This window comes from Phascolarctos cinereus, unplaced genomic scaffold, assembly GCF_003287225.1.
Source record: "Phascolarctos cinereus isolate Bilbo 61053 unplaced genomic scaffold, phaCin_HiC Scaffold_5;HRSCAF=322, whole genome shotgun sequence".
NCBI lineage: Eukaryota > Metazoa > Chordata > Mammalia > Diprotodontia > Phascolarctidae > Phascolarctos > Phascolarctos cinereus.
Window position 1 is genome coordinate 123,790,408 of NW_027555958.1, and position 25,974 is coordinate 123,816,381.

Sequence of the window (25,974 nt, forward strand, 5' to 3'; positions counted from 1 at the left end):
TCGTGACCCAAAAACGATTATGTCATAGTCTAGCCCAGTATGTATATAAGCACTGTCTGTACCATAACATATCAATGCTACTCTGGAGGACTTCCACTTGCAAATGTTTTTCTCACTCTGAAGCTATTGAAACCACTACTTGATTCCTGACACACCTCCCTCAAACCTACTGTTTCCCTAAGTTAGAGACTAATCCAGTGTGGACTGCTTTCAAAATTCTGTTGACAATGAAAAGGTCATTCCCCAGAGTTACCAAGCCAGAGGTAAGTGGTCATGATAGACAAATCCAATTTTCTTGGAGCAGAATGGAATGAAAAAGCATTTATATGCCAAGTACTTTACTAAGTGCTGTAAGCATTAATATAAATTTGAGACATTTCCTGCTATTGCAGAGCTCCCTTTCTAATTGGGAGATAAAGTCCATATATGAAAGTTCAGTGGTAGAATATATGGAAGGGCCTGGGGGTTACTTAGAGTGATCAGGGATGATTGTAAGACCTAGGGATCCTTCCTGGTACACTGTAGGGAACAGGAGATCTGGGTGGGATCTAGGAGCTAGTTTTTGTTTGTTTGTTTGTTTTTGTTTTTGCTAGGCAATGGGATTAAGTGACTTGCCCAAGTCATGTGGCTAATAAGTGTCAAGTGTCTGGTCTGAGACCAAATTTGAGCTCAGGCCCTCTTGACTGCAGGGCTGGTTCTCTATCCTAGCTGCCCCTGGATCTAGCAGTTGGATTTCCTTATATTACTCCTTCTCAAGAATGATAAGAGAGAGGAAGGGCTGGAGAGCGACAATATATTTCTATGAACAGGAGAGAAACATTTTGGTTGTTCAAGTAGAATAAGATGTGGATCAAACCCTTTATTGGATACCACTCTGCAAATCAACTTCACTGGAAAGGGATAAAGCCCTGTAGAGTAGAGTGTAATAGATTTGGATGGAGCAGTTCTAGCAGCATCAGTAAGAGGACTGGAGACCATGCCCTTTGAGTAACCTGACTGTGCCCTTCACTGGAGCTATGGGCAATTTCCTATTTTGCATGCTTCATGATTTTATGGTCTCTGTGATACATAATTAGCACTGTACTTGCTAATGGCAGAGAAGACCATAAGCAGAGTGGTCTGCCTGCCTAGGTAGCAGAAAGATTGTCTTAATGGATGTGAGCTCAACAATCCTCATGTCCTCATTACTTTTGATAAAAAGGTTTATACCACTATACTGAAATAGACACAACTTCGCTGCAAAAGTCCTTTAGAAAGAAAGTATGAAAACTAAAAATTTCAAAACTTCCCAGGCCCACTCTTTTTTTTTTCACTTTCATACAAATATTTATATAGAACTTTATTTATATAGAACTTTACATAGCATTTAGATAGAACTTTAAGTTTGGCAAAACACTTTACAAATGTTACCTCATTTGTTCTTCACAACAATGCTGGTAGGTAGGTATTACTATTAGTCCCATTTTATAAATGAGAAAACTGAGGCAGGGGTTACATGACTTCCCCAGTCACACAGGTAATAAGTGTCTGGGGCTGGGTTTGAATTCAGGTCTTCTTTATTTCAGGTCCAGGGTTCCGCCTCCTCTGCCACCTAGCTTCCTCAGCTTCCTGAGAGCCCTCAGGTATTGTTGGAAAGCACAGAGTCGGCCAGTCCTTAGAACTAGGGTTAGGAAGGCTCAGCACTAGAACTCAGCTAGACTCTAATGACCAATTGTTCCTCAATACAATGTATCTTGCTCCAGGTTCCAGGTTCCAAGGCTGACATGCATGTGTATCAAATTAGAAAATTTGTCTCACATTTTGAAGTACGCATATATTAAGTTCATTTACATAAATCACAGCACAAAAAGAATTAGATTTCCTAAGGCTCATGGTGTACCCTGAAACGGACAGAACACTAGTAAAACTTATCAGTGTTTTAAGATCTTTAATGGAATGCTTCCTAAAAACAAATAAATTCCCAATTTGTTTTCATTTAATTTTTACTTCAAAAGAAAAGTAGAATACTTTGGAATTTCTGAATATATGTGATAGCAAAAAGTGTGTCATCTTTAGTAGCTTAAGTGATAGGATTTTTTACACAGAAACTTAATAATGTTTGCATCCTTATTGTAATAGAAAACTGAAAAAAGTGCAGAATTTTATTTTATTTATCTTATTCTGAATTTAAGAAATAAAGCAAGCATTTCTTTAACAGTAGAATAGAAAAAAAAGAATTGCACATGCAACTGCAAATTTATTCTGTACAACTTTCTATTTGCCTCAAATATATAATAAAGTTATCATGTAATTTTCATTTTTTCCCCTTTTTTCTTCTCTCCCCTTCCCTAACATAGAGATGGCTACCATTAAACACAAATATGTGTGTCTGTGTCTGTGTCTGTGTGCATATAATCATTTTAGAAATACTTCTGTTTAGTAGGGGGAAAAAAGAAACAAAGTCCTTACATCCAGAATGCAGCTGATATTTAAAGGGCTGGAGAGAATGAGAAGGGGAAGAAGGAAGGGAGAGACAAAAAGAGACAGACACACACCAGAGACAGACAGAGAGATCCACACACAGACAGAGACAGAGAGACAGAGACAGAGAGACAGAGAGACTGAAAGGAGGAGAGAGAGAGAGACAAATAGAAAGAATAGAGCAGGTATATCACAGAAAAATTTTAAAAACCAAAGAAACATGGGAAGGATTTTTGAAAAAAATTTAAAATAGGTGACTTTTTTACTTCATTTGAAATGCTAACCTAAGAAAGGGAATACGAAAAAAGTGCTATAAAATAAGAGAAAAAAAGTATCAAGGGAACCTAGGAATAAAAGCCGAAAACAGATATGAAATGAGTAGAGGCAGGCAATGGTGGGAAACTTTGAAACCTTGTAATCTTACTTAGCAAATGATTTTTTGCCAAATGCTATTTATTGAGACTGAAATTGGAGGTTTATGTCTCATATAAAGAGCAATACAATTTTTACATATTAAAAAGTCCTGCATCTTAGGTTTTTCCGCCCCTTGATAATAAATTTCTTTCAAATGAATTTTAACTTCTTTCTGAAACCTTTACCTACTCAGAAATTTATTGTTGAAGTGTGACCTCTGAAGACTTTCCCAGTGACATACAGTTTAATTGTTTTTTGAAATCAACGGTAAAAAGAAAAAAAAAGCATAGATTAAAGGAGGACAAAGCTGATGTCCAGTCAATCATTGACCTTCGATGCTTCTTTGAGATTCACATGAATGAGGCTTTTGGGCACACCAAGTTCTCCACTATTTTGGTGGAGCCCTTACCTCCCCCTATCCCAGGCTCTGATCTAGCTCCTCCAGAGTTGGTGGGAGGCCCCAGCGATGGTAACTGAGTCCCCAGCTTGCCCCAGAATGGCTCCATCACCCCCTCATTCATTCCTTCCCTCACCTGTTGGTCCTTCTTATCCTACCCCAAGATGTGCTTTTTACTTCTCTCAATTTAATAAAAATGTAACCCAGGAGACAAAGTCCCACAAGTCAAGCAATCCCAGAACAAGCTGGGTGTCCTGGAAGTCCCTGGCATGGGACTGGCTGGTGGGCATGCTGGCTTCATGAGCCACCCTGGCCAGAGAAGAGACCCCATCCTTTCAGCAGGAGGCTTCTCTAGGATGCAGGCAGGGCCCCCCACAGCTTGCAACCCAGAGAGGGGAAAGGACCCTAGTCCCAAGGGTCCTTCTCCCTTTCACTTAGACTACACAGACAAGACAGTCTTCCCTCTTAGGGCCAACATACCTGCTTCTGGCCCCCAAGGTCCAAATAGTTTGGAAGTAGGGTTAGTTTTTCCTAACAATCTCTCCCTGGAGAAGCTGGGGCTTGGAATGGGCTTTGAGGACTCTCCATCTGGAATTAGGGGGCTTCCCCTCCTGGTTGGGGCTTAGGAGGTGCCTTGACTTCTCTTTGTCATCTACTTCTTGTACTGGGCTTGGAGTTCACTAAAACACCCATCCAAAAAACTTGCCAGCCATGCTTTTCCACACCTCCAAAAAATAATAATAATAAAGTAAAAATAAAATAAAATAATGGGAACTTATAACCTGGAGTTCATGGCTGAGTTAAAATAGGGAAAAAAAACCCCTAAAATTTCATAAATATAGATTGGAGTTACAAACCCTAGGAAAGCATCAATTATTGTTTCCATAAAATAGGGGAACCATGAAATCACAAATGCAACCACTGCAATCAATGCCTAGTGATTTTGCTGCTTTTCTCTCCCTCTTGGACACTCTGGCTTGTAACTCTCTAAGGATGAAGATTCCTCTTTGTAACTTGTGTTTTCAATCTTTCTAGCCTGTTGTTTAGCTAGTACAAAAATCTTACAGTAAATTATTACCATAGGGTAGAGCCAAGATGGTGGAGTAAAAGTAGTGACTTGCTTGAGCTCTTCCCCAAACCTATCCAAATACCTGTAAAAAATGACTCTAAACAAATTCTAGAGCATCAGAACCCACAAAAAAACAGAATGAAACAAATTTCCAGCCCAAGACAACCTGGAAGGTCGACAAGAAAGGTCTGTGGTGCTGGGCTGGGAGAGGAGCACAGTTCAGAGTGGGCTGCATAGGCAAAGATTGAGCTCCAGCAAACCTGGAGCAGGCTTTAGGGGACTGAATCACAGGGCAGTTTGTGGCGGTTTCCAGACTTACCAACACAAACACCAAAGACAACTTAGAAGGTCAATGGGAAAGGTCTGTCAGCCCTGGGTGAGAGAGGAATGCAGCTCCTGGGCTGAGGTGGTAGTGGCTGCTTCTGGAACTCTTGGCCTACAGAAAGTGGGTATATCAAGTGGCTGATCAGAGGGGGATTGCAGGAATCTCTTTGCTGGTGCTAAGGCAAGATTCTCTTGCTTTGCCTGTGTTTAGATCTGGGTTTCAGTACTGGGTGGTGGTCCTGGGGTGAGGAGAAATGCTGGTGTGGTGGAGCAGAAGGAATCTTCTTCATAGTTCCAAGGTAGAAAAGAGTGCCTATGGTTACTTATAGACCAGAGCACAGTCCAGGAAAGTAGTAAACACCTCTCCTTTGATCATACCACACTGGAAGAACTGAAAATTTACAGGTCCCTGGAAGTACCTCTGAAAACAGATGCACAAAACCCCCAAAGCTTGGAATAGTATACCCTCCACAGTGGAAATAGAGCCCTACCTTAGTAGAGTTTAAAAGTAATTGGCTAGGAACATGAGCAAACAGTATATAAAAAAACTCAGACTATACAATCTTACTTTAGTGACAAAGAAGATCAAAACATACAACCAGAAGAAGACAACAAAGTCAAAGCTCCTATATCCAAAACCTCCAAGAAAAATAGAAATCAGTCTTAGGCCATGGAAGAGCTCAAAAAGGATTTTGAGAAGTAAGTAAGAGAAGTAGAGGAAAAACTGGGAAGAGAAATGAGAGTGATGCAAGAAAAGAGACCTCAAAAAATACTGAAGAAAATAACAACTTAAAAAATAGCCTAACCCAAATGACAAAAGAGGTCCAAAAAGACAATAAGGAGAAAAATGCCTTCAAAAGCAAAATCGGCCTAATGGAAAAGGAAATCCAAAAGCTCACTGAAGAAAATAATTCCTTAAAAATTAGAATGGAGCAAATGGAAGCTAATGACTCTTATGAGAAATCAAGAAATTATAAAACAAAACTAAAAGAATGAAAAAATAGAAGACAATGTGAAATATCTCATTGGAAAAACAACTGACCTGGAAAATAGATCCAGGAGAGATTATTTAAAAATTATTGGACTACCTAAACGCCATGATTTTAAAAAGAGCCCAGACATCATCTTTCAAGAAATTGTCAAGGAAATGTCCTGATATTCTAGAACCAGAGGGTAAAATAGAAATAGAAAGAATCTACCAATCACCTCCTGGAAGAGATTCCTAAAGGTAAATTCCTAGGAATTTTATACCCAAATTCCAGAGTTCCCAGGTCAAGGAGAAAATACTGTGAGCAGCCAGAAAGAAAAAAAATTCAAGTATTATGGAAACACAATCAGGATAATACAAAATTTGGCAGCTTCTGCATTAGGGGATCAGATTGGAGGGCTGGGAATATAATATTCTGGAGGTCAAAGGAGATAGAATGACAGCCAAGAATCACTTACCCAGCAAAACTGAGTATAATCCTTCAGGGGAAAAAATGGACATTCAGTGAAATAGAGAACTTTCAAGCATTCTTGATGAAAAGACCAGATCTGAATAGAAAATTTGACTTTCAAATACAAGACTCAAGAGAAGCACAAAAAGATAAACAGGAAAAAGAAATCATAAGAGACTTATTAAAATTGAACTGTTTACATTCCTACATGGAAAGATGTTATTTGTAACTCATGAGACCTTTCTCAGGATTAGGGTAATTTGGAGGGAATATATTATATTATCAATATATACACATATATAAATATTATTACACACATATATGTATAGGTGTATATGTGCATTTATATATGTATGTATATATGTGTGTGTGTATGTGTATATATATACATACATACACAGAGCACACAGGTTGAGTTGAATATGAAGGGATGATATATAAAAAATAAAATTAAGGGGAGAGAGGAAATTGTACTAGGAGGAGGAGAAAGGGAGAGGTAAAATGGAATAAATTATCTCTCATAAAAGAGGCAAGAAAAAGCATTTACAGTGGAGAAGAGAGAGTAGGCGAGAGGGAATGAATGAATCTTACTCTCATAAGATTTGGCTTAAGGAGGGAATAACATACACACTCAATTGGGTATGGAAATCTATCTTACCCTAAAGGAAAATACAGAGGAAGTGAATAAGGGTGGGGGGGAACGATAGAAGGGAGGGCAAATTAGGGAAGGGGGCAATCAGAAGCAAACACTTTTGAGGAGAGATAGGGTCAAAAGGGAGAACAGAATAAACAGGAGAGCAGAATATGATGGAGGGAATTATAGTTAGTCTTTCACAACATGAGTATTATGGAAATATTTTTCATGACTACACATGTATAACCTCTATTGAATTGCTTGCATTCTCAATAAAGGTGGGTGGGGAGGGATGAAGGGAGAGAATCTGGAACTCAAAGTTTTAAAAACAAATGTTAAAAATTGTTTTTACAATGGGAAATGAGATATATAGGCAATGGGGCATAGAAATGCTCTATAGGAAAATAGAAGGGGAAGGGGATAAAAGAAGAGGGGGCAGTTATAGAAGGTAGGGAAGACTGGGGCAAGGGGTATTCATAATGCATGCTGTCTTTGGGGAGAGGAGAAAGATGGGGAGAAAATTTGAAACTCAAAATCTTATGGAAGTGAATGTTGAAAACTAAAAATAAATAAATTAATTATTAAAAAAAATGACCATAAACAGAATGGGGATGAGGAACAATAGAAAACCTACTAGTGACCAACTTTGATTCATAGCACCCTGACAGCCTCCCACACAGGTGAGGGCACTTACTAATTCCTCCAGCCCATCATCACTGACACCAGTACCAAGAAGTGAAAAGATGTAAGTAATAACAAGAAGCCATGAGTATGCAATGCACACCAAGGAAACATTCAGAGTGAACTTGGTTGGGTAGACCAGAGGGTCAGTGACAGCAATATATGTATCAATGGAGATGAAACACGAGTGAAAAATGGAAGAATAACAAAATGATCTATCAAAATAACAGTGAACTTTACGGTAACTCTCTCCAAAGAACCAACAACACTCCACTGACCTCACCATGCTCAAGGGCATCACATTGGCTCCTACCAAAAAGTCAGCACAAGCCAAAAAAAAAGCAATGAGAAAAATTGGCAGGAGAGTGCAGCTGCTTGAAGTGAAGGATTGAAATCATGACCAAGAGGTTTCCCAAGACAGCAAGGACAGCCCCTGAGCCAAAGACCGGGTAGAGGATGACTGAGGCTGCTGGGGAGTAGGGAGTCTGAATGCAGGACCCATTGATGTTCTCATGGCACAGCTGCACTGCTTCAGGCCGTGTCCTACTGTTGCTGCTCCTGATTCTTCTCTCTGAACCTTGCAGAATTTTCATTGGCTTGTGTCTTTTGGGTCTTATTGAAATCTCTAATTCTCTCCTTAAAATAAAAGATGCATTGAGTTAATGTCTTAACAAATCTACCAGTTACTATATTTAATAAATTATGAATCTTTTCCATTGATAGTACAAATTACAAATCTTCTCATACATATTCAGAAGTTGGCCATGTAAGTAGAAACACTTTTGCAACTAATCTCAAAACAACTCAATGAATAGTCTCTGCAAATCTACTAAAGATTTCTATGAACATGTGCAAATGCCTTAGCTGCTTATTTAAGAAAATATCTTTCTGACCCTCTAGTAAATTGTTCTTTACCTCTGAGGAGCTTCTTTTTGTCAAGAGGGATGAGATGTGATGTGATCACCCAGCTCAAAGGTCAGCTTTTATTCTAATGATCTCCAGTGCCTGGTATCACTTAAAAGTTAATGTCCAAAGTACCCTGGAAGCGTTTAGGAAGTCAGCCAAAGAAATCCCATCCCCTTAAAACCTCCAAGATCAAAATCTTATAGTGTAAGGTATAAACTGAGGAAAGAATTTTTTTCCAGTCATTATCAGAAAAAGTACTGTTTAATCTATAAGAAATCTCTTATCCATTCAATTTTGTAATATATTCACATCTATTCACATGTATTTCATATCACAGATTTCATTATCTGATGGAGAACAATGTGTATGTATTTTATACATATATATGTGTGTATATATATACACATATATGTACATATGTGTGTATATATACATATATATGTACATTTAAATAATAATAGCATTTACATATCACTTCAAGGTTTGCTAAGAACTTTATATATGTTATCTCAATGCTCACAACAATACTGTGAAATGAATGCTATTATCTCCATTTTACAGATGGGGAAATTGAGACTGGGAGGTTAAGTTACTTGTGACATAACTTGAAAGTGTATGAGGCAGAAATCAATCTCAAGTCTTCCTGCTTCTTAATTCCTGCATTCTGTCCACTGATCCACTTAGCTGCTTTTCTTTTCTAGTTCAATGAACAATTTCTTTCTAAATTTCTATGTAAATCTTTGGCCTCCCAAAATTTTCCACCAAGGAGAATAGATTTATGAAGCAAACCACTGAAAATGAGAGAGCACTGATTCTTTGTCCCTTAAGTCAGAGAAAGGGCTGTGGAGCAGGCTGCAGTGTAGTATATCTTGGGGGAATAAAAAAGAATACTTAAACACGAGTCATGGGTTCGAATACCAGCAATGCCACTTGGGCAAGGCACAAGCACCCCACCTCAGTTTGCTTCTTTGTCAAATATGAACCTTGAAGTAGATGCTCTCTAAGCCCTATGCTCTAATCCTTTTATCTTTGATAGATTTTAGAAATACACATGCACTGTGATACTTTCTTCCCTTTTCCACTTATTGTTTTCTTTTCTTTTTCTTCGGCTTCAGTTCCCTTCTGCTGACTTTTGATGTGATTTTCCTCTGAGATGGTAGTGCTAAAGACCAACACAATTCTACTTTAATCCATTCTCTGCTCATCTGTCACATAGATTTTTCTAAAGCACACACCTGTTGATAGCATCCACCCATTCCATAAACTCCAGGGGCTTGCTATTAATTCTGGGTGAAATATAACATCCTCTGTTTGGTTCTAAAGAACCTGGCTTCTTTCAAACTTGCCAATCATCTTCTAACTTACTCCCTTCAGTGTCATCTGACGTTCGGGGGCACAGGCTTCTTTGCTGCTTCTCCTACAGGACGCTCTATATCCCCACTTTGAGTGTTTTCACCCTCCCTATTTTCCAGTGCAATATTACACCCCTGCTGTGAATATCACCAGTTGCCTAGTCTCTGTATTTTTAATAGATTTCTTTCATTTTAATATGACCTGCATACACATATATACATGTATATGCTACCTACATACATAATCATACAAATATATATGTCTGCATACATATCTGTATACACACATATATAAATGCATATACATACATATATAATAATCTCCTAGCAAGCCATCCATGGTACCAAAGAATATAAAAGTAATTAAGATAACAAATTCAGCAAAACCAACACATCAGTAGAGTCTGGTAGTATATGCATAGATTCCATACCTGAATAAACTAAGGAGGGAAGTGCTCAGTCAAATAAGCAACAAATGATCTTTGGGCCAGGCAGACAAACAAGAGCTTCCTACCCCACAATGTAAGTGGGAGAATAGGTCTTAGAAGTCTCACGTCTCTGTGCATATTCTCAAAGCATTTAAGCCAGCTTTTTATATTTTGCCAATAGCTAATTGTGGTTGATGAAGATTGTCCCATAGGCAGAATCCTTGTATACTCATTCTACTGAGATCCTAGAATTGCCTAGAAAACAGGAGAATAAAAAGGACTAATTAGAATTCTATGACACAGTGACTGGCTGAAATAAAGCATAGTTCTTTAAGAGATGGTGTTATATAACACCATCATAGAGAAGTGTGAAGAACCCCAAAGCTGGGTGGGACAAGAGTGGCTCCCCATGAAGAAGGAGTTTGGTCCAATGTCTGTTTTCATATAACTTCACAAATTTGATTAAATAACTTCATTACTTTGGGCTTTGGTATCCTTATCTTTAAAATTGCAGGACTGAAGTACATACTCTTTAATTCCATCCCTAACAGAGTATGATTCTATTTCCTGTTGTCTCCATACAAATATTTAATCTTCAAAGTAATAGGAGTAAGGCATTTTTTGCAGAAAGAAATTGTTTTAGATGTGGTGGAGAGGAGAGATTATTGAATTTAGAGGCTATCCTTGGTGGCATTCCTGTGTTTGAAGCTTTATAATTGTATGTGATAGTGGGTAAGCCATTCGCCTCCTTGGACCCTGTGTTTCCTTACCTATAAAATAAGGATATTGGACCAGGAGCTCATTAAGGTCCCTCAAGCTCTAAATCCTATGGAGGTTAGATCCCACTTCTCTAAATGAACCTTCTAAGTGCAAAGCTACCAAATGACAGCCATTATTATGCATTGTGAGTAGACAAAAAGGACTGATTTCTTCAGTCTTCTGTTCATTCTAATACAATTCAAGTTAAATAGTCAGGCATGAAATCCAATGTACTTTGCTTTTGGTATGACTTGACCTAGCCAGCATTGGCTCTAGATGAGAAAGTGAGGCTGGTGACTTTGTACAGTCCTCATTCACTGTAATCCAATTCATTTGTAAATTATGGCATTGTCTTCCTGATGTCATGACCCTCTTTGAGAATAAATGACAAACATTATATAAAGATCTGCAGTTGAAAATTAAGAGGAATCTCCATTCTCCACCCTATATGCCTATTCAGTCATTCATTTATAAAATGTTCATTTGTGCAATAAGTCTTTGTACCACAGTCATTTCCAGGTAATCCCAATCCTCTTTCCCTATTCTTCTACATTTGGTCTATCCCTATTAAGAAAGAAAAACAGTTAAGTAACAATATAACCAATACATTAACTACTTCATTTAATATATGCAACATTCCCTGCTGAGAGAGGCAAGTATATTTCATTACCCCCTTCAGGACCATTATTGGCTCTTCAATCACTCAGAGTTGTTTCTTTTTTAATAATATATTCATTTATATTATCTTAGATATTACAAAATTAGTCTTCTGGATTTCTTTATCAGATCATAAGATCACATCTCCAGAAGTTCCATTTTGCCTCTTAGACAAGATATAAACTCCTCTATTTGAAATTTAAAGCCTTTGACAACAAATCATACTTTTCTAGGCTTTCTATACATCATTCCCTTCAAGCAAGCTATAATCTAGCTTTTGTGCTGTTTTTCACAAATGATATCCAACCCTGCCCCCTCATCTCTGTGCTGTTTAAATAGACTGTCAGAAAGCTTGGAATGCATTTTCTCCTCACTTCTACCTCTTAGAATCCCCAGCTTCTTTCCAAATTTATCTTAAGCACCACCTCCAACATGAAATCTTTCCTAATTTCCCCCAATTCTTTGTGCCTCCTGCCCCCTAAAATTACCCTGTATTTACTTTGCTTGTGAATAGGTTCCCAAAGTGGGTGATACTGCCCCCTGGTAAGTTGCTGGAATAATCCAGGGTGTGGTAGTAGTCTTAGGTGCCATTGGGAGGAGTTGAATAAAAATAAGGGGGTGGAAGCATAAGGAAAGCAGAGAAAATAAGAAAATTTTGAAAAACTGTTCATACATGTTTGATCTGTTGTGTAACAGAGTTAAATTTGTAGTAATGACATCATTTTCCAAATAAACACACAAAATGCAGGTTATAACCTATTAGTGGTCAAGTCTGCCAACAGGTCTTAACAAGCAAGTATTGGCAGGTGAGCAAAGCCCATTGTAGGAAAGTCTAGCATGCATCAGGAGGAATATGTGCATGTAATGACTTGTTTGCAACACAATGCTATACAGTTACATGATGCAATAATGTGTCATCAAAATTTCAATGCAAGAAAAAAAAACCCAAAAATTTACAATAAATTATTAAATTTAAGATGTGTCATTTTTAAAGAAATGTTTTATATTTTTTAAATGACACAAATTTTTTAAAAATGCTAAAGGGTTAAAGAAAGTAGATTTCCAGGGGGGCATTGAGTAATTTTGTTTCAAATGGAGCCTGAGGCCAAATAAGTTTGGGTACCTCTGATTTAGAAGATCATAGATCTATGAGATACCTTAGAATCCATCTCATTTAGCCTCCTCATTTTACATGTGAGGAAACAGATGAAGAAAAGTGATGTGACTTTCCCAGAATGACAAAACTTGTAAGTGCTAGAACTACAATTTGAACTAAGGCCTGTGGACTCCCAAGCTCACTTTTCTTTCCATGACACTGCATTGCCTCAATGTCTTGACAGATGGGCTAAAACAGGTTGAGGGTGACCAACTGGCCTCCAACCCATTGGTGAGTTAGGGGGATGTCTACCCCAAGCATGTGAAGACTTCCCTGCTGAGGAATGAATGGATGAAAACAATTTGTTCCAATAGCCATGAAGGTGGCAGAAGTAGACACTGGAGGGCTTAGAGCTTAGCCAGACATCAAAGATGCCAGGGTAATCTAAGGGAATGCCAAGGTAATGGATTATCACAAGTTGTCACATCTTTTTCTTGCCACTGGACTTCCATGATTCTGAAAGAGTGAATGAGGCTGTCTACTTTGTGCAGCTCTGTCTCAGTTAAATCCAATTACTGTGTAAATCAAAACATCACCCCATGATATCACTGATCCTCTTCAAAAATCAACAGGAAGGGGAATAATGTGGTACAGTGGAAGGATAGGACCTTTGGCATCAAAAGACCTGGTTCTATTCCTATTTCTATCATAAACTATTTGGGTGACCTTAGGCAAGTCACTCCAGGCCTGGTACTCTATCCAGTACAGCATCTAGCTGCTTAGTAAGCATTTAGCATTGTATTGCTACATTATTTTTATAAGCATTTTGTCTCAGGGAATACAAGAGAAAATGGACCAGATTTTGAAATGTAAAGTCAGCTGTATTCACTGGACACCAATAAGAAATATACCATCTCCAAAGAAGCATCAGGAATGTCTAATCCATGTAAAGAACATTTAGTTTTGAGGTATCTTAGAGTTCATCTTGTACAATTTTCTTATTTAATATGAAAAAAAACTGAGACCCATGTAGGTTAAACATGGACTTTTGGATATCTGGACTGACATATGACATTTAGGGGAGAGGAGAATGCAGTGAATTTTGTGAACAGCAGTGTTGTGGGAGGAGATAGAAAGGATTCAGTATATAAAATACTGTATTACCAGGGAATGTTGGAATTTGAGTAACTGGCTGCCAGACAGAGGTATGTGGCCTCAATAAAGTACTTTTAAAAAATCCTGGTTCCCTATATTACTTCTGGATGCTGCTGTTTGTCCTTCATTCTCAAAGAGGACTATGACATGATGGAAGTGATGCCATGATATGGAAGTGAATTGGATATAAGTGAGGGAGGGCTGTGCAAGGTGTCCAGCCTCACTTTCTCCTCTGGAGCCATCTGGGTCCAGTGGCCAGATAGAGATCAGGGCAACTGGAGATGGCTGTCCAAAAAAGCTAAGATGGGCAGAGGACTGAGGAGTGATCTTGTGGCCCAGGACACTTTGGATTTTTTTTTTTTCCATGAAGAAGAAGTATAAACTAAACCCTTTACTTCCAGCAAAGATGCAGGGGACTTCTCATCATCAGTATTGTCGTCCATGGAACCAATCCAATAGAATGGAGTGTAACCAACTTGGACTGGAAAGCTTTAGAAATGTCAATTTGGGAGTGAAACCTTTGTGATATGAGCCTACTCTCTAGATTTTGGAGCTATTAGACAGCTAAGTGGCAATATGTATAGAATTCTGGGTATGAAAATTTGAGTTCAAATCCTCCCTCACACATTTGTCAGCTGTGTGACTCTGGACAAGTTACTTAATTTCTCTAACCCTCAGTTTCCTCATCTGTAAACTGAGGGTGTTAGATTTGATGGCCTCTAAGCTTCCTTTCAGCACTAAATCTATGATCCTCCATATTCCATTTTAATGTCTTTGTTTTACCTCATTTTCCCTAGACCTGCCTTAGAGAGAGAACAATCTGTGTAGGTATATTGGGATTTCTGTCTAACAAAAGTGTGGATTGTCTCAGGTTTCTCAATAGGAGCTGCAGACTATAGGGAATGACATTCCTCACAGATGGGCCCTTTGCCCAGTATAATGGCAGTGAACTAAATTATCTCTTTTAAGGCAAATGCCAGTTAGAGATGTGTTGTGAAAAATCTAAGGTATAAAATCCTTCTATGCCCACTGTATATCCATTCCAATTAGGGAATGAATGAAGAGTAAAGGTATCCTCTGAGCACTTACTAAGCTATGCCCAAGTGTTGCATACCAAAGAATGAGAAGCCTTCCAATTCCTGCTGAACCATAGATAAGCCCCTATAAGCTATAGGCCCTGGTTCCCACAAATGGGATCCAAGACTGATATGAGACAAAGTATTAAGTTATAAGAAAGACACAGTTTGTCTGACATTTTAATATTTAATTCACAGATCACAACACCCAAAGAATAATGTTTTCTAACAGGTCTGCTGTTTATTGAAATATACAAAAAAATTATTAAAATATATCAACATTTTTCATGTATATTTTTAATTCAGTTCCTAAAGATTTAAAATAAATGCACCCACAATCTTTTAAAATTTCCTATGCTTTTCATTTAAAGGGAAAGGAAACTACATTCCATGGAATTGATGACTATACAGCAAGTAGCAGCAAAAAGTATAATATACATAGTTGCAACATATTTGATAGTATGTGATGGGCAATAGCATTACATAGGTGTGTGCGTGTATATATGTGTGTGTGTGCGTTTATGTGTGTATGTATGTATGTGTGCATACATATATATAAACATGTATATGTATACACACATACATACACACACATATATTTTGTAATTGCAGCCTAAAATTAGGACAGCTATGTGGCACAATGGGTAGAGTGCTGGGCCTGGATTCAGGAAGACTCATCTTCATGAGTTCAAATCAGGCCTTAGACACTTAACTGAGTGACCTCGGTCAAGTCACTTAACCCTTTTTGCCTTAGTTCTCATCTGTAAAATGAGCTTGAGAAGGAAATGGCAAACCTCTTCAGCACCTTTGCCAAGAAAACCACAAATGGGTCAAGAAGAGTCAGACCACCTAAAATCAATGTGGTCCTATGCTAATTTTATGACTTTTTTACTTGATTAACATACCCTCTTATATTAATAGAACAAGCAAAAAGTTGTAAAAGCAAATTAGATTCTGCTGCAACTGCTGATTTGGTAATGTTATGTTATTGAAATATATTGTTGCTAAATGAGGCAGCTACTTGGTATAGTAGATACAATTACAGGTCTTAAATCAGGAAGACCTGAATTCAAATCCAGCTTCGGACACTTGTAATCCTGGGCAAGTCACTTCAGCTCTTTTTGCTTCAGTTTCCTCAACTGTAAAATGAGGACAATATTAGCACCTACTCTGCAGGGTTGTTGGGAAAGCAAATGAAAAAATATTTGAGAAAAAAATTGAGAAAACAGCACAGTGCATGGTATGTATACTATATAAATGTTTGTGATTATTATTATTAATGAGGGAATGGTATAAGAAACAATGATAAAATGCACTTACACTCCCCAAAAACACCTGTATAAGGCTAAATTCTCTCATTGTCTAGAATATAAAGAAAGCCCAGGACTTTGGCCGCAAAAAACCAGTTATTGTTTGAATTCCTTTCACCAGGAGGCTCAGCTTCATTATTGGCTGCAGGTGGAATTGATTCCTCACTTCGCTTTCTTAAAAAAAAAAGAAAGAAAGAAAGAAAGAAGAAAGAAAGGAAAGAAAGAAAACAAAAAGAAAGGAAAAAAACCCCAGCATTCTATAATCCAGTATACAAGTGAAAACATTTCAGGTCTACTGATTTTAATAAATACAATTGATAACTACACAATAGAAAATTATTCAGATTTCTTACATGTGAAAATTTTTTTTTAACTTTTTAAAAAGAAGAAAAGATATCAGAGTTGTTCTGGGAAGGAATCAGAAAAGGCAAAATAGGTACCTTGCCTACTGCAAATGAAAGGCTAACAGAGGGAGGGGTTTAGATAAGATTACAAGATATTCATTAGAGAAAAAAAAATCCTTTTACCTCTTAGTCCAAGAAGGGAATAAAGAACAGAAACAAATGTCAAATGAGAAAAGACAGGAAGAGGAGTACAACTTTAAAAATAGCTGGTAAACACTATTCACATTTAATTTGGCTTAGTAAATAAATTGTATTATTTGTATTAAACACCAACCCTGAAAATTGGGATTTGGACTGAAGAGAACATCCTTTCATCTCAAAATAATTCACCTATTGAATTTTTGACGTGGTCCCATATTTTAATTTCTTCAGTCTAAAATCTTAATTTGTTCAGAAAACAAATCTATTGTTGAAGAGTGACCTCTGAAGACTTTCCCAGTGACAATCACTTTAATTGCTCTTCTAAACCAAGGGTAAAAGAAAGCATAGATCAAAGGGTTCATGGCTGAGTTATAATAGGCAAACCAAACTAAAATTTCATAAATATATGTTGGAGTGATGAACCCTAGGAATGCATCAATTAATGATTCAATAAAGTATGGAAACCATGAAATCACAAATGCAATCACAGCAATGCCCAGTGTTTTGGCTGCTTTTCTCTCCCTCTTGGACACTCTGGCTTTGTAACTCTCTGAGGATGACTCAGCTTTGCTGTTCATACTTTCAATCTTTCTAGCCTGTTGTTTAGCTACTAGAAAAATCTTACAATAAAGAATGACCATGACCAAAGTGGGAATGAAGAACAACAGAAAGTCTATCAGTACCCAGGTTTGATTCACAGCAATCTGACAACCTCCCACACAGGTGAGGGCACTTACTAATTCCTCCAGCCCATCATCATTAGCACCTGTGTAAAAAAGTGAAAAACTAAATGTAATGGCAAGGAGCCAGGAGAACACAATGCATATTCCTGAAACCAACAGAGTGAATTTAGTTGGATAGACCAGAGGGTCAGTGACAGCAATGTATCTATCAATGGAGATGAAGCACAAGTGAAAAATGGAAGAATAACAAAATGACCCTTCAAAAGCAGAGTGGAATTTACAATAACTCTCCCCAAAATACCAGCAACTCTCCACTGACCTCACCATGCTAAAGGGCATCACAGTGGCTCCCACCAAAAAGTCAGCACAAGCCAAGGAGGCAATGAGAAAATTGGCAGGAGAGTGCAGCTGCTTGAAGTGAAGGATTGAAATCATGACCAAGAGGTTTCCCAAGACAGCAAGGACAACCCCAGAGCCAAAAGCCAGGTAGAGGATGACTTGGGGTCCTGGGGAGTAGGAGGTTTTAATGCAGGATCCATTGTTGCTCTCGTAGCAGAGCTGCATTGCTGCAGGCTGGGACTCATTGCTGCTACTCAGCATTCTTCTCTCTCAGCTTATAAGTTTCTTTGTTTTTCTTGGTAATCACAGAAAAGTATTACTGACATTGCCAACATTCCTGGAAAGAAAAGATAAATAAAATGCATGTCTATAGAATGTAAAATATTATCCTTCATGAATTATGATCCATTTCACTGAGATAATATTTGTAAAGCACTGAACATATTGCCTGGCACAGTAGGCACTATATAAATGCATAATCTCTTTCCCCTTTCCTATAAACCATAAAGTCCCCATCCTCTGTTATACTCAGTATGTGTCCATTTAACTCAGTAGAAATGCTTCCTCTGTTCTCAAAACCATAAATAAAAAGCTTTCAATAAGTCTAGTAAGGATCAGCAGCAAGACAGTCAGTCAGTGCTTCTCTGCTTGGTAACATTTCCCTCTAATCCTCTAGTTCTGTACCTCTGACAAGCTCCTCTGCAAAGTTCAGTGCAATACTAAAGGATTCCTCACTTCAAGGGTCACCTTTTACTACTTTTCCCTTCTTCATGTTGTCAACTCTGATTTAATGCCCAAAGTGCCACAACCTTTCTGGAACTCAGCCAAAGAAGTGCCAGAAAACCCCTAAGATACAATCCCCATTGGGTTAGGTGTGAATCAGAAGAAACTTTTTTCCAATAACATTAGTAAGAAATTTATTCTGCTATACTACTGTGTCATCTATAGGCATATAAACTATGCATTTTGTTTTATAAGATTTGCACATTCATGTGTATGTCTTTTTGGTCTATGGATTTTTTTTTGATGGTTGAATTTATAGTGAATATACTGGCATTTCACGTATGTGTGTATATAAACACAAATGTGGGTATATACATATATATACACATATAGCTACATATATGTCTGGATATGTTCCTACATGTAGCTATTAAAGTTTAACTTTATGCTGTCTTTTAGACCCTGCCTACAGGTATATAAAAACATACACATATATGTATAAATAGACACACATATGTAGATGTATTTTAACAATTTCTCCTGATCATTAAGCAATAATCTGTACTTTCTTAGGTATTATCTGCCCATATTAGAGCACAAATCCTCAACAACATTTTAGAAATTTTACCATTTCTAGCTGATCCCCAGCCCACAAACATACAAGCAATTATTGTATCCTTACTCTAAGTTTTTTTTTAGGTTTGTTCTGTTTGAATATACTTGAATTGATTGGCCGAATCTTTCAGAACCCTTAGTCGTTTCCATATTACATTTTGGCATCAGAGGAGGATTATATTGGAAACTGAACACATATAATACATACATACATACATATATATATATATATGTATATATATATGACATGAATGTCCATATATTCAGTCAATGTGAGAAATTTCTACTGTGGACACATCTTTCTACATAGCAAATTGGCTACTACTGTGTATTTTATAGTTATAGAGTTCTGGAGGAGGCATTGGGGAGGGTACTGAGAGGCTAAAAGACTTTCTCAGGGACCAGAATTTGTCAGAACTCAGTGCTTCATAGTTACAAACCAAGCCTTCCTTCTGCTAGTCAATGCTGACCTTCCAGATATAGAGTGTCACAAAAGTATTAGTGCAGTTTTAACATTTAATTACTTAAGACTAAACTAAAATTTTTGGGATACCCTATATACATATGTTATACACACATATTCATTAGCTATAACATAGATGTGTTTATGTACACATATAATGTATATACACAACATGTACACACATACACCTACATCTATATATATGACACATATGTGCACTATATAGGAAATAGCAGGACAAGATGTTAGAATTAAGTAATACCTTGACATCCAAATCAACATTTGACCTTGTTGATGAGTTTCTGTGTGGCACAAAGAATTCTCCAACTTGTATACAATATAGGAACCCAAATTGGAGTAAGATTGCACAGTGGTGCCTGCCTCCAAACTATATTCTGTCCTGATATATCTGCTCAACAATTGCAACTGGTTGGGGCTGGGATGGACTGTATCTGTTGTTGATCCTTCATTTTTGAAGAGGACCAATGACATGGAGAGGGGGACATATCTTGATTCATTGGTGAATTGGATTTAAATAAGTCAGAGTTGCACAAATTCATCAGCTTCACTCTATCTTCCAGAGCGATAGAAGTCCATTGGAAGGACAAGGTCAAACTGGCAATGGCCTAGGATGCACCTTGATGACTTCAATACCTGCCCAAGCTCTAAGCCTTCCACAGCAATTGCTTCAGCTGCCTTCATGTCTGTTGGAACAAATTGTTTTCATCAGCCCATGCTGTGGGGCTTAGGGGTAGGGGTAGGGAGTTTTCACTTCTTGAGGTAGTCATATAGCTAACTCACTGCTGGATTTGAGGACCGTTGGTTATCCTCAACCTGGTTAGCCTGTCTGCCAAGACAGTTTTACCCAGGTGTGGCTGCTGTGCATGCTATAGCTTCTTGGAGCCATAGGTGAGATTTGGGTGGCAGGTGGAAACCAAAGGTAAATGAGCAGCCCTGAATAGGGCATGTTAAGCTCTCACACAAGAAATCCTTGTCCTCCTGGACTATACACCCCTGGACTATACCTACCTGTCATTTTATTGTTGTGGGTATCTCATGGCATGAAAACTCCCTCCAACATAGACAGATGACAACTTGTCTGTCATTTATAATCCTTGAGAACTAGGTGAAGGAAGTGTATGCGAATTTCCAGAAGTATATTATGTGTCAGAGGTGGGAGAAGATCCCAAGATCCCATGTTAAAATTCTGACTCCAAGACCAAACCTCAATCTACTATGTCATGCTGCCTCTCTCTGCATTAATCATAAATAATTAGATATTCATTCCCTATGTGTACAGTAACTTAATAGCTACAAAATTCACATTATGAATAGGAAGACAGTAAGCCCCTGTTGTCTGAGCAGCTTGGTGTCTAGTGGAGTCAGGAAGACTCATTTTCCTGAGTCCAAATCAGGCCTCAGACACTTTAGCTGTGTGATACTGGGCAAGTTACTTAACCCTCTCTAACTCAATTCTTCATCTCTCAATGTGCTGGAGAAAGAAATAGCAAACCACTCCAGGACCTTCGTCAAGAAGATTCTAAATCAGGTCATGACGAGTCAGACATAACTGAAACAACAATGAAAAAAAAGCCCCTGATTAAAATGAGCGCAGTTTCTAAGGAGTGCAGTCCTTTCTCAGACCCAGTAGAGGAGAAATTAACGTTCTACAAAGCCATTTCACTATGGATGCATGTGGAATGGCATACCCTAAGCTAACTGGAAAGTGAGCAGTGCCTCAGAAACTATAATATTTAAGCCCCGGGTTATTTTCCTTTGTTTTTCTCATAAGCCAATAGGGGCATGAATTTGTCCTGTCAACCTACTTTTATTTCAAATACCAACACTGAAGCAAAAGCACTAGACTGGTCTATCCAGGCTGCTGGGGGCAGTCTGGAACTATAGTGAAGCCTTCTAGCTCCCCACCACCATTGGCAATAGCAATTCAGAGATTTAATGTTATGTGGTAGCTAAATGATTATACCTGATGGAAGTTCAACACTGCAATTCAAGAATGAGGAGGAAAAAAAGTCAGAAGAAGGGAACGGAAAGCCCAATTCAATTTCCATTCTGACTCACCAGATACTGTTCAGAAATTACCTCAGTGACATTTAGAAATAGCTTTCCTAACTTCTGCCATGTCCATTAGGATTGAATAGCTACATTATTTATTTATTTATTTAGCAATTTATTTATTCATTCCTTCTTTTGTCTGTCTATCTGTCTATGTATCTGTCTGTCTATCTATCTATCTATCTATCTATCTATCTATCTATCTATCTACCTATCTATCTTGTAAGCATTTTAAATCAAGGAATACAGAGAAACTAGAATGGATTTGAAGTTGCAATACAGTAGGATTCATTGGATGCTCAAGGATGGAACCATCTCCTAGGAGGTGCTACAATGCCAAATAAACCAGGACGAGGTCAAGGTAGTCAAAGGATTCAGGTGTTAGAAGTGACCTTATTTGAGAATTGTCATTGTTAAATTAAGAAACTAAGGTCCAGGGTGTTGAAGTTCAAACTACGAAGTAAGGAAGACATGAAGATTTGAAAGCAGATCATCTATGTATGAAGTAAACATCTTTTCTACTTTGTACCTTGAAGAACTTAGAAACTATGTCACCTATGTCACCAGTTGGTAAGTACAACAGGAGTGTTCCCCAAGAAAATGAAAGAATTCCTCATTGTAAGTTGGACTGGTGACAGTATGTTGAAAGCAAATGACCACAGAGATACACATCTGGGCCTATATTTGTCCAACTTGGAGATGAGAAAAAAAGAAAGATTCCTGTGAGCATCATGGGCACAGGGTTGGCCAGTCCTTAGAACCAGGGTTAGGAAGGCTCTGCACTAGACCTGAGCTAGACTCGGATAACCAATTGCTCCTCAGAAAAATGTATCTAACTCTCACAACAAGTTCCAAGGCTGACATGCATGTGTATTAAATTAGAATATTTGTCTCACATTTTGATATATGCATATATTAAGTTCGTTTCCATAAATCGCAGCACAAAAAGAATCAGATTTCCTAAGGCTCATGGTGTACTCTGAAATGGACAAAAAATTAGTAAAACTTGTCAGTGTTTTAAGATGTCTAATGGAATGCTTCCTAAAAAATACACATTCACAACTTGTTTTCACTTAATTTTTACTTCAAAAGAAAAGTAAGATACTTTGGAATTTCTGAATATATGTAATAGTAAAAAGTGTGTCATCCTTAGTAACATACATGATAGGATTTTTTTTATGTAGAAACTTAATAATGTTTGCATCCTTATTGTAATAGCAAACTGAAATATGTGCAGAATTTTATTTTTTTCTGAATTTAAGAAATAAAACAAGCATTTCTATAATAGTAGAATATAAAAAAAGATGATTACACATGCAACTGCAAATTTATTATGTATAACTTGCTTTTTGCCTTAAATATATAATACAGTTGTTATGTAACTTTCATTTTACCCCTTTTTTCTTCTCTCCCATTCCCCACCATAGAGATGGCTACCATTAAACATAAATATGTATGTCTGTGTGTCTGTGTCTATGTCTGTATAATCATTTTACAAATACTTTTTTTTTTTGGTTGGGCAGTGGGGATTAAGTGACTTGCCCAGGGTCACACAGCTAGTAAGTGTTATGTATTTGAGGCCAGATTTGAACTCAGGTCCTCTTGAACCCAGGGCTGGTACTCTATCCACTGTGCCACCTAGCTGCCCCACAATACTTCTCTTTAGTAGGGGGGAAAAAAGAAACAAAGTTCTTACATCCAGAATGCAGCTGATATTGAAAGAGCTGGAGAGAATGAGAAGGGGAAGGAGGAAGGGAGAGACAAAGAGAGACAGACAGACATCGGAGACAGATAGAGAGATCCACACACAGATAGAAACAGAGAGACTGAAAGGCGAGAGATGGAGACAAAGAGAAAGAATAGTGCAGATGCATCACAGATAAAAATTAAAAAGCAAAGAAACATAGGACAGGTTTTTGAAAAAAAATTTAAAATAGGTGACTTTTCTACTTCATTTGAAATGCTAACCTAAGAAAGAGAATTTTTTAAAAAAATGCTATAAATAAGAGAAAAAAAACAATCAAAGGAACCCAGGAATAAAAGATGGAAACAGATATGAAATGAGTAGAGGAAGGCAACAGAGGGAACCTTTGAAACCTTGTAATTTTACTTAGCAAATGATTTTTTACCAAATGCTATTTATTGGGACTGAAATTGGAGATTTATGTCTAATATAAAGGGCAATAAAATTCTTACATATTAGAAAGTCCTGCATCTTAGGTTTTTCCACCCCTTTATAATAAATTTCTTTCAAAAGAATTTTAACTTCTATCTGAAACTCAGGAATTTATTGTTGAAGTGTGACCTCTGAAGACTTTCCCAGTGACAATCGGTTTAATTGCTCTTTGAAACTAATGGTAAAAAAAAAATAAGAAAAAAAAACATAGATTAAAAGAGAACAAAGCTGATGTCCAGTCAGTCATTGGCCTTCAATGCTTCTTTGAGATTCACATGAATGAGGCTTTTGGGGACACCAAGTTCTTGACTGTTCTGCTGGAGCCCTTACCTCCCCCTATCCCAGGCTCTGGCCTGGCTCCGCAGTGATGGTAACTGAGCCCCCGCCTTGCCCCAGAATATCTCCGTCATCCCCTCATTCATTCCTTCCCTCACCTCTTGGTCCTTCTGTATCCTACCCCTAGATGAGGTTTTTATTTCTCTTGATTCAATAAAAATGTAACTCAGGAGACAAAGTCCCACAAATCAAGCAGGCCCAGAGCAAACTGGGTATCCTGGGAGTCCCTGGCATGGGACTGGCTAGTGGGCATGGCAGCTTCGTGAGTCGCCCTGGCCAGAGAAGAGACCCCATCCCTTTAGTTCGAGGCTTCTCTTGTGTAACAGAGTTAAATTTGTAGTGATGACATCATTTTCCAAATAACCACACAAATGCAAGTTCTGACCTATTAGTTGTCAAGGCCAACAACAAGTCTTAACAAGCAAGTATTAGCAGGTGAACATTGCATATGGTTGGGAAGTCCAGAATTCATCAGGAGGAATATGTGCATGTAATGACTTGTTTACTATACAATACTATACAGTTACATGATGCAATATTGTGTCATCAAAATTTCAATGCAAGAAAAAAAAACCCAAAAATTTACAATAAATTATTAAATTTAAGATGCATCATTTTTCAAAGAAATATTTTATAGTTTTTGAATGACACAATTTTTTTTTAAAAAAACCCTAAAGGGTTAAAGAAAGTAGATTTCCAGGGGGGCACTGAGTAATTTTTTTTAAAAAGGGGCATGAGGCTAAATAAGTTTGGGAACCTCTGATTTAGAAGATCATAGATCTGTGAGATACCTTAGAACCCATCTCATTTAGCCTCCTTATTTTACACGTGAGGAAACAGATGAAGAAAAGTGATGTGACTTTCCCAGAATGACAAAACTTGTAAGTGCTAGAACTGCAATTTGAACTAAGGTCTGTGGACTCCCAAGCTCACTTTTCTTTCCACGACACTGCATTGCCTCAATGTCTTGACAGATGGGCTAAAACAGGTTGAGGGTGACCAACTGGCCTCCAACCCATTGGTGAGTTAGGGGGATGTCTACCCCAAGCATGTGAAGACTTCCCTGCTGAGGAATGGATGGATGAAAACAGTTTGTTCCAATAGCCACGAAGGTGGCAGAAGTAGACACTGTTGAGGGCTTAGAGCTTAAGCAGCTATCAAAGATGCCATGATAATCTTAGGTAATGTCAAGGTAATGGGTTATCACAAGTTGTCACAACTTTTTCTTGCCACTGGACTTCCATGATTTTGAAAGAGAGAATGACGCTGTCTATTTTGTGCAACTCTGCCTCAGTTAAATCCAATTAATGGGTAAGTCAAGACATCATTCCATGATACCATTGGTCCTCTTCAAAAATGAAGGAAAAATCAACAGGAATGGGATTAATGTGGTACAGTGGAAGGACAGGTCCTTTGGCATCAAAGGACCTGGTTCTATTCCTATTTTTATCACATACTATTTGAATGACCTTAGGCAAATCATCTAATTTCTCTGAAACTTAATTTCCTTATTTTCAAAATGAGAGGGATTGGACTACATGCCTACTAAAGGTCTTTTGGGGGTTTTTAAGAACTAACAGTGTCTGTGGAGTTTTGCAATGCCTAGATCCACATTTCCCTTTTATTTATTTCAATAAACAAGGCACTAGGCTCAATGACTTTTGAAGTAAGTTGCCCTTTTGAGAGTCAATATCATATAATATCTAAGTGACTGAACCTTCCAGAATAAGCAGGAAAAGACTGAGTCAAATAAGGAGGGAAGCTTTGTAGTAGACAGCTCAACTATATTGGAAGTATTTAGAAATAATTTCAATGGTATTAATAAGCAGTCTTGTTAACTGCTGCCTTATCTGTTCAGGCTCTT

At 37.8% G+C, this 25,974-nt stretch overlaps 1 protein-coding gene and 1 pseudogene across 1 annotated transcript; both read right to left on the reverse strand.

Annotated features, from left to right (window-relative positions):
* Positions 1 to 4,046: 4,046 nt before the first annotated feature.
* LOC110208953 (trace amine-associated receptor 7a-like) lies at positions 4,047 to 8,011 on the reverse strand (annotated as a pseudogene).
* Positions 8,012 to 16,929: 8,918 nt separating this feature from the next.
* Positions 16,930 to 17,985, reverse strand: LOC110208889 (trace amine-associated receptor 7a-like). The gene has a single exon (XM_020987081.2). It carries the CDS (start codon positions 17,983 to 17,985, stop codon positions 16,930 to 16,932), a length of 1,056 nt encoding a protein of 351 aa, XP_020842740.2.
* Positions 17,986 to 25,974: the final 7,989 nt, after the last annotated feature.